The 14,658-nt window shown below is 43.0% G+C and overlaps 1 protein-coding gene and 1 pseudogene across 1 annotated transcript; both read left to right on the top strand.

The window, feature by feature from the left end:
- The first annotated feature begins 7,274 nt into the window (after positions 1–7,274).
- Positions 7,275–7,751, top strand: LOC148802603 (NDR1/HIN1-like protein 1 pseudogene; annotated as a pseudogene).
- Positions 7,752–9,203: 1,452 nt separating this feature from the next.
- LOC104606284 (zeatin O-glucosyltransferase-like) lies at positions 9,204–11,337 on the top strand. Its single transcript, XM_010271393.3, has one exon. The coding sequence runs from the start codon at positions 9,437–9,439 to the stop codon at positions 11,012–11,014; it is 1,578 nt and encodes a 525-aa protein (XP_010269695.1). The 5' UTR covers positions 9,204–9,436; the 3' UTR covers positions 11,015–11,337.
- The last annotated feature ends 3,321 nt before the right edge of the window (positions 11,338–14,658 follow it).

Raw genomic sequence — 14,658 nt, 5'->3', positions numbered from 1 at the left:
TGCCAAAAATAGACCTGGACTCGATAATGCGGATAGACACCCTGGCTTAGCTGAGCATTGCAGCAATTGCCCTACTCATCCTCTTGATACAACATGACCCATCTTGGATTGACCCCAACACTTAGTACCTCCGGGATGACAAACTCCCAGAAGATAGGACAGAAGCCAAGAAGCTCTAGCACAGATAAGCCCGGTACTGCCTTATCCAGGGACAACTTTACCGCTGCTCACATACTCTTCCATACCTGAAATATCTGCCCCCTGCCGAGGCCGATTACGCCCTCAGGGAAATACACAAAGGCATCTGTGGAGATCACCCCGGCGCCCGAACCCTGGCTCACCAGGCACTCCGGCAAAGGTACTTTTGGCCGACCATGAAGCAGGATGTTGCCCAGCTCGTGTGAAAATACGACAATTGTCAGTGGCACTCCAACCTTCACCATTAGCCAGCAATTCCCCTGAAGCCGATTACCAGCCCATGGTCATTCACACAATGGGGTATGGACATCCTCGGCCCCTTCCCCACCATGGTTGCACAAAAGAAGTTCCTCTTGGTGGCAGTGGACTACTTCACGAAATAGGTGGAAGATGAAGCACTGACACACATTACCACACACAATTCCTAGAATTTTTTCTGGCAAGGTAATGTATGTCGGTTCGGTATTCCACAGATGCTCATCATAGGCAATGGGATGTAATTCATTGATCGGAAATTTGAAGCTCTTTGCACCGACCTGAAGATTGACTACCGAACCACCGCCGTTCATCGACCTCAGAGCAATGGGCAGACCGAAGTGACCAATCGAACCTTATTGCACGGCCTGAAAACCTGACTTGACCAGGCCAAGGGAAGGTGGGTCGAGGAGCTGCTAAGAATACTCTGGGCATACAAGACTACTCCGCGAACGACTACTAGAGAGACACCCTTTAGCCTGACCTATGGGGCTGAAGCCATGGTACCCCTGGAAATAGGCTCACCGACCCTCTAGACTGAGTTTTACAATGAAGACCAGAACGACGAGGAACCTCCGTGTGGAGTTAGACATAGTAGAAGAAGCACAATACCGATCACACATCAGGATGGTAGCACGATAGTAGAGGATGGCCAAATACTACGACTCCAAAGTCCAAAGACGGAAGTTCAAAATAGGTGACCTCGTTCTCCGCAAAGTCATTGTGCCTACACCAGGAGAAGGCAAGCTTGGACAAAACTGGGAAGGACCTTAAAAAAGTCACTAGAGTCCTTGGACCTGGCACCTACAGACTCGAAGACCTCGATGGCCGACTAATACAAAGGAGTTGTAACATAGGGAACCTCTGAATGTACTACAAATAGTTCGTTATCAATCAAGAATTTGTTCAAGCTACATGTTGATTGCCTAGCGCACCGCACACAAGCACCACACACCATGCACGACACACACATTGCACACAACACATGGCGTACACACATCATGTACACCACGCAACACACACATAGCTCGGCACACGGCATTGACTCAGCTGATTTTCGAACGGCCTGAGCCCACGCTGTGTAGCTCGGTAGCGCATTGCTGACCAAGCAAACCGCCTCGGTTGTCGACGACCTAAGCCTAAAGTTGAGAAGAAAGCCCCCGCCCATCGGGGCCTGAGGGCAGTCGTTAAACTCCACACTCCCATTGACTAAAATTCAAACCAGAGCTAGCCAAGCAATGACCAGCCCCTTGAAGAGCCAGAAAAGCTCCCGAGACCAACAACTGAGCATCCCTAAAGGCTGAGGGCTTGGAACATACTCCGGCCGCCCAAGCTGGAGACCAAAAAGATCTCGACCAACTCCCAACCTCGGTCCCAATGAGACTGAGGACCAAGACTTCACAAAAAAGAAGAGAAGAGGAAAAGAGTAAGTAGTACACATGCTCGGAACAAAAGGCAAACATGTTTTCATTAACTTACCAAAACCAGTACATAGATTAAAGCCCGACATACCGAGCCACTACAAAAAAGGGGCAATAACCACAAAAGGCATCAGAAGGAATCCGTGGCAGCTCATTCCTCGATGAGGAGATCCATAGCCTCTTCTCATTCCCCCCCATCCTTGCCCCTGTCGCCCTGATCAGCCACAAGGTTGTCCACGGTGGGCGGGGTTTTATCATCATATGCCTTTCAAGCCTGCGTGATGTTAGCCAGCTCCGGAGTGACGTAGCACCCTCCTCCGGAAGACGTTGAACCTCGCCTGTTAGGAGCTCGAGGCGTACTCGTCCATTTCTTGCTGGTATTTAACGAGCCCTTGAACTGATCCACTGTCGCTTCGACAGCCTCCTTCTTCACCCGCTCTCTCTCCACCTTCAGCTTGACGATTTGTTGTTTCAAGTTTTGAATGATGTCCACTAGCTCGGCTATTTGGTTCTTCAGTTCGGCCACCTCCGCTTCTAGCACGGTAGTGCGCTCACCAGCTGCTTGAAGCTTGGCCAATTGAGCCTTCAAGTTCAAGTATTCAGTGTGCTCTCTCTCATACATGCCCTGGAGATCCCGAAGACAGTCCACCAGAGCAATTGTCGAGCATGCGTTTTGTGACAAGAAACGATTTTAGCATAGAGAAACTTAGTTAAAACAACAAAAACAAGTACGAACTTACTTGAGTCGCGGCCTAAATGAGTGAGCATTCTAAGGCACTGCTTCCAGTTTCCCTGGCTTCCCGACTGATGGCTGCAATCATGAACCCGCGGAGAAGCTACTTTGGCACTCCAGCCGTCTCAAGCCCGTCATCAAGATGGACCATCCACTGCAGCATGTGGTAGGCCAAGCTGCTGCCCCCACTTCCATCCGTGGAGGAGGAACAACAGCCCGATAAGCTTTTGGTTCCACCACTACCACGTCTTCATCATCACCCCGTTGCCGAGCCCTTTAATGCTGATGGGATGTCCTCTCAGATGACTCCAGCGGCGGGACCACCTCTAGACGGGGCTGCGATCGTGCACCCCCCCTTCACCTCATTTGGTTTTCCTTCATTTGGTGGACAATCTCTTCCTCGCTTGCCATTTCCACACCTACACCACGGAATCATAACATATTAAGTATAGGTTCAAAGAGAGAAGGATTCAACAAATAAATCGAAGCAACAAGACAGACTGGCCACTCTATGCATCAGTCCGACGAGCATCAACATCTCAGAGCATGTGTACGCCACCGTATCTATCTCATCGATCATGCTTAGGGAAGACCTCTCCTCCCCAGTAATCCTGTGCCATTTGGGCCACAGCACTTTCGTCCTTGGCTTCTACAGTGTGGCCAGGAAAGGTAGGCCCCCAAGACAGTGCACAAAGAAGAACTCCTCCTTCTAGTGCTTCACAAAGGATGGAGCCCCGACCAACACTTTGATGTTCTTCCTGGCTGAGAAATAGTAGTAGCCCTACTGGTGAAGCTTCAACTGGAGAAGATAGCTCACCATACTAGGGTCAACTCGATATCACGAACGGTGCAACACAACAATAGGCTAAACAATAATCTAAAAGAGTTTGGCATCAACTGCACCGGCAACACCCGGCTACCCCTTCGTCCAAGGGAAACCTTAGCCCGACTTCCAAGCTGCTCTCGTACACTAATACCTCACCCAGCCGAGCATCCATTGGCCCATGGACACCTCACCCAAATTCCTCGGGAATGTCATACAGGGCTTGAATCCGAGCCATGTCCCCGGGGATCAAAATGTAGGGGGTAGTCCCGAACCGACAACCAGCTCGTGCAGGAAGTTCTACCTCCACTCTGGAAGGACCAACCTTGGAAGACATCTCCAACTCTACCGCCTCAAATTCCCCGACCTCAGATTCATAGTTTGAGCCACTAGAACTAGAAGAAGAACCAGAAGAAAAAGAAGAGGAACGAGAAGACGAGGAAGACATCTTACTAAACTTGAAGCCACGGAATCAAAGCAAAAATTGAGCAATGCCAAAATCCCTTGTCTAGTTATCTAAGCAATTACTCTCGCAAATGGCGAAGGAGAAATGCCCTTCCTACCCTTATTATAACCCCCAAAAGGGCAAATCAAGCCAGATCAATGGTGGAGATCAAGCGCCGCTCTGGTGAAGCTTGGGAAGACCAATCGACGTGACTATCATCGCATGTGCGAGGCCTCAGGAACCGAAGCGATGTTCTTGACAAGCAACGGTAAAGGCATTAATTGCACTGGTCCACCCTAAAGTTCTAGTCTGACCAAATCTATGGACCTCTAAGGTCCACCCAAGACCATCGGTCTAACCAACCCCTTGAGTCTCCCCAAGATGCCCAACGACAGGCCCTAACCAAAAGAGCTCGCACTGCATCCCAACCGAGCACTCCACTCTTTGACTTCGGAACTATGGGAGTAGTGTTCGGATTCCAAAATTTTGAGTGCAAGTTCCTCAACTGAAGAACGAAGAGCCCGTCCGCGATGCAGAACCACTGAGCATCAGAGAAGCCCAAACTTCGAAGCCCAACTTAACTCCTTGACACCTGGCTGGGGTAAACGACCGCGCAATGCCTTGGCCAAGCATTCCCTTTCCTCAACCAGGACTTCAACTTGGAGTTTCTCAACTGAGAAACAAAGCACCCTACCGCGCTATACCTCGGCCAAGCACTTAATTCCTCAACTTCAGAACTAGGGGAGTGGTGTTTGGGTCATGGTTGAGCTGGCCTTAGATGGCACGTGGCCACCCAATCTGCCCGGTCACCCCAATCATTGCCTGGATTTATGAATGTTGTTAAAATTAATTCGTTTTCTAACAATCGATGTTTTCAAGAAAAAATTAACCATTTTGCATGGCTCCCAAGTCCCAAACTCATTTCAAACAGTGATTATTCGAAGCAGAATTTTAACTAAACACAGCCTTAAATGTTGTCTAGTGAATCAGGATTAATATATGTCTGGGATGTGTTGTGATACATGTTGCTCAGGTTTCGTTAAAACACAAATTAGTCTCGAGAAATTCTTTAGGGATCCCATGTGAAGTCCTTTCCAGTGTTTTAAAACTGGACTGGACCGGAAAAACTGGAAATCAGTCATTTGATCGGTTTTATTTTACCCTATAACCGTTATTTTACCAAAAACCATTAATTTGATCAATAAACCGCTGACCCAAATTGTTGAACCATCAAATTATCGATTCAAATAATGATTTTTAACTACTTTTTATTATTTTTTTATTTTTTTATTAAAATAAATCATCCATTCAGATCAAACAATCAGACTGTTCAATCCAAGAACTGGACCTAAAACGATTCCCTATCCAATCCGGTTTTAAAAACCTTCGTCCCTTCTCAGAATAAGGAAGCCTGTTTGGACAAACTTCCAAACTGCTTGTCAAATGGATAGTGAACAAATACATGTGGTTCTCATTGTTGACTGCACATAGGACATATGTGGTGTAATTCCATTTTGGCCTTTTCAGCGATTGGCCAGAGGAGGTATTAATGCTTTGTCTCGGCTCTTTCCCAATACACATCCACATGTTCCCGGCCTATTCTGACTAATTGAGTGATGCCCATAACGAGCTGCATTCATTCATCAATCGCTATACTTATTTGGCCATTGGAATATTGAGTCCTTCATTCTAACCAAACCAAGTTCCTTCCATTCTACCAATGCTAACTAGCTATGTTTTTTATTAGGCTTGATTTGAAGCCATCAATCTCAATTGAAAATTCACTGTATGGTTAGCATTATATTTTGAAGCCAAATATTTTTATAGTCAATATTATATATATATATATATATATATATATATATATATATATATATATATATTGATTGATTGATAGATAGATATGTACATGTATACAATAAAGTTTTTAGTTCTATAATTTCTTAGCTACCATGAAGCTTGCACTAAAACTACGGATCTGTTTGGTGTCTTTTTGCATGGTCTTTCGGCTGTTTATAAGTTGGGAAGACCGATATTTGGTTTATTTCTATTTGGCGTGCGGAAAATTTAGCCACCAAAAAACGGAACATCGAGAAGACATGAAAAACCCATTTTAGACTAATTTCGGGAAACTTCAAATGAAGTTTTTTGCATCCACCAAACGTATTTCGAACTGCTCAGATTTTCATGGACTATTAGAGCTACCAAAAAATTTTCCCAAAAAAACACACCAAACAAGCCATGTAATATAGTAGCTGGGGCAAAATTAGGAGGACCCTGGGGAGCATGATCCCCCTATGCCCCAAAGTCTCCATTGATGGTTGGCCCATCTATATTTATTTATTTCTTCTCCCTTCTCTATGATTAGCCCCCTATATAAGGTTTTCGGTCCAATACCCTTTCCCCATATAGAAAGGGAAAAAGGAAAAAATAAATTTCCCATTCCATCCATGTTTAGCCCCACTCTAAAGTAGATGAGGTGACATTGTGTCGGGCAACAACAATACATAAAAGACCATAATTTACGGTTTTAGCCCCGCGTTAAAAATATATCATGAATTTGAACTCTAACTAATATCTTAATTAATGTCAAATGTTAAATGCTATAAAGGATTGTTCACATAAAATATTATAGATCCCAATTGCTCGGTAGCTCCTTTTTTAATGGGTAAATTATAAAGACCCCCTATACTATGGGGTCTGTGACAAACACACACCCCCCCCTTATACTTTGTTTTGAGACAAAGATTCCCCTCTACTATGACCATGAGACAAAGATCCCTCTTGACCGTTAAGTCAGATGATGAAATGCGTTAAATTATTAAAATACCCCATTAAATTTTTTCTATTTTTCTTTTTTTGCCCATTTTCTCTTAAAACCTATTTAACCTATTGTTTTCCCTTTCTTCTCTTCATTTCCCCTCCCTCATTGTCCCCTCTCATTCTTTCTCTCTCCCAATTCTCCGAAATGAAAGGACGGAGGAAACCCATTTTTCATCTTCCCTTTCTTCTCTTCTCCGTCTTCAATCTTGTCTCTATAGCCATCGCCAACGATGCCTACAATGCTTGATAGCCCAACAACAGATGTCTACCCATATCATCGAGAAGATCACCCAAGGTTGTTTGGTTGTAGTATGGGGAGAGAGGCGGAGAGTTGGTATGGTTGCTTCGCCATCAAGACTATATCAGCAGGCAAATACTACGATGTCATGAGGAGAGAGGTGAAGAGTTGAAAATACTATGGCAAATACTACAGATTTCTGTGAAACAAATGTCTCTTTCTTTCGTTCCCTCTATAAATTTGTCAGGACGAGATACGGATTTCTATAACTAGCTCACTACCTCCGATTGACTCAGGACGATTTTCCTACAATCTGAGACAGAAACAGGTGAGCGAAGATGTCGTTGAAGCAGGATTATGGTAACCACCACAATCACAAGTGGAAGAAGCTATTTTCCTGGTGAGTATTTGTAGTGATTTTTGTATCTATCATTGTAATTCTGTTCGCCATCTTCCTTGTATGGGCGATCCTCCGACCCTCCAAGCCCTAGTTCACACTACAAAATGCTACGGTGTACCAGTTTAACATCTCCGACGGGAACTTCCTCACCTCAAACTTCCAAGTCATAGTCTCATCAAGGAATCCCAACGACAAGATCGGGATCTACTACAACAGGCTCGATGTGTACGCGACGTACAGTAATCAGTAGATCACCCTCTCGACTAGATTGTTGCCCACCTACCAAGGTCACAAAGACATCAATGTTTGGTCTCCGTTCGCCTACGGAATGTCTATGCAAATTGTGCCTTACCTCGCTGCCTCGTTTTCTCAAGAGCATAATTTCGGGACCATCTTGATCAAAATCAAGATGTAGGGTTCCCAAAAGATGACACCCGAGATATCTTGTCTAGCACAATGGTTCGATTCTCGTTCCACGATGATGAACCGTCGAATCGGACATTACCATCAGTCCCATTGGCCACCGGGCAGACCTTTCCACCTCCACCACTGCTTCCCCCCACGAAGGTGCTCTTACCAGACAAAGATGAAACATAAAACGTCTTAATTGTCAAACCATCAAACTTGGGTTGCTTTTGATTCCTGATGCTAGTCATTGTTACAATCTCTACTGTGGTGCCCGAATATCCCGACGCCATTGTTGGTGCTGCAATGGCGGTGTTGTGACCCATTGAGTAAATGGTGAAGTTGGCTAGAAGGATCATGACGTAGACCATGAGAGTCGGCGAGTGTGAGAACACCTGTTGAAAGAGCCACATGAACGAAGTGTGCATCTCCTTCTACACTCGATCCAAAATTCCTTGCAGATCTTCATAGAAAAGGATCTCCCACATCTGCAAGGCATAACTGTGAAGCTCTCGAATGATGAATACCATGGAAGAGAAGGCCTTCTTCACGGAGAAATAAGCGGATTCACCAGCTTCTCTGAAGCCTTCTTGTCATTTCCTCTTCTTCTTTATCATCCGAAGGGACAGGGGAAGATCAACACTGTTCGCCTTCCGCTCTATGCTCACCAGGATAATGTCATCCTTTTCCAGCCAGTCGGGGGGTTCTGGACTAATCCCCAGTCGCGGAGTCTCTATGGAATCAAGAAGATTCGAAGGGGAAAATGGTATGGGACTCTATACAGGGTTTATGATACTACTCATTCTAGGTAAATCTTCATTGAAGCAATTGTTGTTGCTTCCGCTTTCTTCATCCTTGGAATTGTCGGCTCAGGATTGAATCGTCGTTTGGCTATAGTATTTGCCATAATATTTGCCCGCTTGTACCAGCAGCCAATCGTCGTTTGGCTGTAGCCGGGATTAAATGGGTTCAATCACGACGTTGTAGTATTTTCAATTCCCATATTTAAGGGTATTATGGGGATTAAAAAATATTATAACAGTCTTTTTGAACTGAAGACTAACGAAAGAGGGTCTTTGTCTCACGATCATAGTACAGGGGGTCTTTCTCACAAAACAAATTACAAGGGTTTTTGTCACAAAACCTATAGTATAGGGGTCTTCATAATTTACCCTTTTTTAATTGATTATATTAAATTAATTTGTCCGGACAACTGCTGGAGCATCTCTCATGTCTCATGTATAACAAGGAGATATTATCCATTGAAACAATATTGGGAGCGTTGCGTTGGTAGCAGATCCCTGCCCCGATGTAGGACCAGGTGTTATCAGCTCTTGACCATTGAAAACCGACAGATCTATGCTTCTTATTAATTATTATTCACGGGAAATACACGGTGGATGTGCGTGTGAGGCGCCCATTTGTAAGTGGCAGATCTCGCTTCGTATATGGATTTCATGCAATTCAACATTATTGTGGGGGAGCCGGATGAGCTGGACATAAAATCATGCACACCGGACTCTACTGAGTGCTGAATACGTCAGTGTTCGGTACAGATGGGCCCAGATAGGGCCCACAATCCGGTCACCATTCTAAGGACCATTACAGTTACATTTAAATATTTAATAATAGTTGAAATTAGAGCGTCTGTTCTTCCATTCACGACGACGATGTTCAATTCAATCACTTCCATCCATGGACAGCCCAAGAGCTTATAAAGACCCCAACTACAAGCACCAAATTTGCAGGGCTGAAGCCAACAAGAACAACAGCAACTACCCTTTTATCGATCGATCAATGGATCATCACGATGTTTTTCATCTTTCTTATCCTCGTCGTCTTCATCCTCATCGCCACTTCGCCGATCAAAATGGCTTCAAACAGGCGCCAGTGATGGTGGTGACGGTGCCCTTTCCGGCACAAGGTCATCTCAATCAGCTCTTACACTTATCCCGTCTCATATCGGCCTACGGCATTCCGGTTCACTACGTTGCCTCTGCAACTCACAACCGTCAAGCAAAGCATCGCGTCCATGGCTGGGATCCTCTCTCCACACCTAACCTCCACTTCCATGACTTCCCCTTGCCACCATTCCTCAACCCTCCGCCCAACCCACATGCTCCAATCAAGTTCCCCGCCCATCTCCAACCTACCTTCGACGCCTCGTTGCACCTCCGCGAGCCCCTCGCCCAACTTCTCGATTCGCTTTCCGCCATCGCTTATAGAGTTGTTGTTATCCACGACACGCTCATGGCTTATGCTGTGCAGGATGTGGTCGCCCTCCCCAATGCCGAGGCCTACGCCTTTCACCCAGTCTCGGCCTTCGCCATTGTCTTCCACTTATGGGAATCCCTTGGAAGACCTACAGATGAAGGAATTCTTATTCCAAACGACGTACCCCATCATTCTCTGGAAGGCTGCTTCACCGGTGAGTTTGCTAAATTCATTGCCCGTCAGTATGATTTGATGAATTTCGACGTTGGTGATCTGTACAACACATGCCGAGCAATGGAAGGTAGGTTCGTAGATCTGTTGGATCAGGAGAAACTCAGCGGGAATAAGAGAATATGGGCGGTTGGCCCGCTGAACCCAGTTGTCCTTGGTGCGGCCAGAGAGTCTCCCTGGCGACGCCACAAATGCTTGGAGTGGCTGGACAAGCAACCACTGCGGTCGGTGCTATATGTTTCGTTTGGCACCATGACATCGTTGTCCGACGACCAGATCTTTGAGCTTGCAGTTGGGCTAGAACGCAGCAAGCAACGTTTCATCTGGGTGTTAAGAGAAGCTGACAGAGGAGACATTTACGCTGAGGAGGAGGAAGCTAGGGTAACCCAACTTCCAAAGGGATACGAGGAGAGGGTCGAGGGTGTGGGGCTGATAGTGAGGGACTGGGCACCACAACTTGAGATTCTGGCCCACAGAGCGACGGGTGGATTCCTGAGCCACTGTGGCTGGAATTCATGCGTGGAAAGCATCAGCATGGGCGTGCCAATTGCGGCTTGGCCCATGCACTCCGACCAGCCAAGGAACACCATGCTTGTGACCCAGGTGCTGAGGGTTGGCCTCGTCGTCCGAGAGTGGGCACGGCGGCATGAATTGGTCTCTTCCGACGCCGTCGAAGATGCAGCCAGGAAGTTGATGGCATCAGAGGAAGGAGATGACATGAGGAAGAAAGCTGAGATGTTAGGCGGTGCCGTCCGAGACTCCATGTCCGAAGGTGGAATTTCTCGTGCTGAGTTAGATTCTTTCGTAGCCCACATCTCTAGAGTCTAGATAAGTGTTAGACCTCACATAACATCTTAAAAGCTTTAAGTTGAATGGTTCTTTGAGATGTTATTATAGCCACTTTGGTCAAGTGGTATAATGTTCAATCTTAGTTAGGTGTTAGAGCTCACATAACATCATAAAAGCTTTTAAAGCTTTTAAGTTGAACGATTCTTTGAGATGTTATTATAGCCACTTTGATCAAGTGGTATAATGTTCAATCTTCGTTATCCTTGTTATAATTAATTAATTTTTAGTACAAACTACGAGTGGGTGGAACTGTACTTGTTCAAACTTTTAAGTCCAGAAAATATCAACCTATTGACACCTAACAGCTTAACCTTTTTGATTGGTTGAATGATTCTTTTGAGAATAAAAAACCCACGGCGGTGGTGATTGCCATTCATGAAATTGAAGCAGTGTCTGCCAAACATTTGAGCAGCAGGTGGGGTTTCTACTTCCTAGCTTTTTCATTGTCACCATGGTCTACAGACCATACACAAAACAAAAGCTTCGGATCGGTTGGTAAGGTGGTCTAATCAGGTCAATCGGGAACAGGCCCACTACCTTTGTCATTGTACCATTTTGAAGTTTATTTATAATTTAGGATAAGTAGACTGCAGTACTCCACCTAGAAATATGAAATTACACTGAAACGATACGACAAATCTATTAGTTTGCCACCTGAAACAAGTACTATTCCTTGTAAATGATGTGACTGCAAGCAGGCAACAACAGATGCATTGGGCCATGACGCCAACGTCTCTGTGTGGTGGTCAGGGTTGTCATCACATAAAAGGAACAAACAAAATTAAAGAACAAAAAGAGAATTAAGTAATTTGAATTGTTGCATTATGAGTACCGCATTGTGAGCATTTCAGACCTTTTTTTCTGCTTGAATTTTGGGTGGGTGACACAGGATATTCGTATATGGTCTGTAGATCTGGGTCGATCTGTCTGATGTTTTAAAACCTTGGGACCCAACTGAGATGGGTCCTACGTACTGACCAGATCAGACCAGCTAGACCAATAATCAGCATCCACAGCGAAATATGGTTTATTGGTTTTTGGTTAAAATGCTGATTTTTTGCATTCCGGTCGAATGTAGGGGATGTTTGGAATCGTGATCATTTTTTTAAAAAATGGTGCTATATCGGATCTACATAAGCGTTTCAACAAACGTTCATGTATCCAAATGTTTGGTTCAGCCGATTATTAAAAAATCAAGTATGACTCAAAAATCAGGACCCCACCGATGCATAAAACGCTAAGTTATTTTACATTTTTCCTTTAGGTTATGTTTGGTTTGAAGGAAAATATAGTGAAAGGAAGGAAAAAGTAGGAAAACCTTTACAACACTTGTATTGGTTTTCCTTTCCCTTCCTTTTCCTACCTTTTCTTTCAAACCAAACATAACCTTATTGATAATGTTTATTTAAAAAAAAAAAGAAGGTAAAAGACTTGAACATACTCTGGATTTTTATTAATTGACTTAAACATATCCTGAGTTTTGCAAAAGGACTTTTACATACCTTGTGGGTTGACCCCACTTGACTTAAATATACCTTCTATTTAAAAAATATTAATAATAGTTAAATACGTGGTTATGTGGCCTATTTAATTCTTTTAAAAACCCTATTTTACTCTTCTCTACCTTGTTAATAATCAGTAATATCTACAAATTGATATGGGTTGGAAAACAGAGATAGCCGCCACCTATTTGACGATTGTATAAATGAATCATGTCCATAAAAATCCTCTCCAATTCACACACCAACTCCCCAATATGCTAGGTTGCATAGCTTGGCCCAACATACTCAAAAGGTCAATGATCCAAAATGATGCCACCATGTTGTTGTGTCTTCTTTTTCTTTTTTCTTTTTTGGAAATACATAAGATGCATTCCCAAATTGAATTCAGAAAGCTGTCAGGGTACAATAGTACAATCATGAATTCTGAAAGCTGAATTGCCAAAAATTGCAGAGACGACAATATAGATGGCATAAACTAGCTCATGAATCGACAAAGATGGTAATCAAGACATGCTCTTAACGTTAGACCAACATAACTAGAATCAAATAGAACTGGATTTCGTCACTTTTCAACTAAATTATAAAAATGAAATAATGTATTTTTCAGCTTGCCTATTAAAAATAAATTAAAATAAAAATTAATCAGTGCGTTTAATGACCAATAAAATCTATAAATTTAACAAGACCCATAAAATAGAAACAATATGTAATGACCCAATTCATAAGTACTTGATTTTGCTTTGCATCAAGACTTTAGTCTCTTATTCCTTAATTAGTTCCTCATTTCAACTTAGGACTGAAAATAGTGGCTTTCTCTGCTCTCTTTTCAAAAATCTCATCTTTAATCCAAACCTCAATAACTAATCCAGTAGCATAAGTTGTTCCAAGAGCCATCCTAACTATTTCAACTGGTTTTACCATAGGGCTTCCCAATATATCTGCCTACAAACCATTAATATGTCAAAAATCATAGAAACATTCTACAAAGAAAGGAACAATCATAGAAATCTATAACTAAAACTGTTAGTTAATTTTACTTAAGTTAATTAGTATAAGTTGGGTCAGTTCTTTGTTTTATTGAAATTAAATAAGTCAATTTAGTTAAGTGAAATTAATATAGATTAGTAATTTAAGTTAGTAAGTAATTAATTAAGTTAATATTAATTACATAATGTTATTACTTAAGTCATGAATTAGTTTTATTATTATTTTATTATTTTATTATTTTCATTAATATTTTATTATTTGTTAAATACATTATTGTTTGGTTTTATTTTCTATTAATTTATTGGCTATATATTATTTATTAATTTAAATGACAAGTGGGAGGCTAGGTGTTGGTAGGTTGGTTTGGACAAGGAATGGCTTGGCGGGTGAAGGAGATGCTGGTAGGGTGGCCTGGGCAAGATGGGGCATGCATGGGCACAGGCGGGCACAGGGTTCAGCTGAGTCTGGATCTCCTGTCCACGCAAACTCTACCCACGTTAATCGTAGTCATATATGGAGAACATCTCAACCTCTGCATAGTATTATGCAGAGGGAGATGTTCCCAATTCATGGATGATAGTGTGTTGTGGGTAAACGTGGACAGAATTCTCATGAGTAGGAATTCCGGAATCGGTTGGGCTAAGTTAATCCGCTTACACAAGGGAGGGGTTGTGTGGCCACTAGGAAATTCTATTGAGCACTTAGTGCCCATAGAGAAAAAATGATGTCTAGATAAAAGAATTATATATATATATATATATATATATATATATACCAACGTACAAGTATGGAAGGAAAAATTTGTCCTTTTGTTGAACCCTCCAAGATAACAATGCAAAGCATGTATAATTCGCAAAAATCAGGGTATATTTAAGTTAATTAACCAAAACCCAAGATATGTTTAAGTGTTTTTATTAAAATGAAACCTCCTTTACCAAAATTCTATCAACAATTTATCCATCAACTGAAAATTAGAAGACTAAAGGGAGAATTTGAAAAAGAGGGGTTGATTGAAGGAACACCAATAAAGAATCATTGTCTTAAGAAGATTAATTTTGTACCAAAATCTAGAGAATGCAGATTGGTTATAACATCATAATTTGTAATAAATGCCATTTTAAATACTCTCCTACT

This window comes from Nelumbo nucifera, chromosome 2, assembly GCF_055504915.1.
Source record: "Nelumbo nucifera cultivar China Antique chromosome 2, China Antique-T2T, whole genome shotgun sequence".
NCBI lineage: Eukaryota > Viridiplantae > Streptophyta > Magnoliopsida > Proteales > Nelumbonaceae > Nelumbo > Nelumbo nucifera.
Note: the sequence above shows the minus strand (reverse complement) of the source record. Positions and strands in the feature narration are given on the sequence as shown.

What these genes read in the sequence shown, in the direction of transcription:
- LOC104606284 (XM_010271393.3), top strand. Translation starts at nt 9,437, where the DNA reads ATGGACAGCCCAAGAGCTTATAAAGACCCCAACTACAAGCACCAAATT.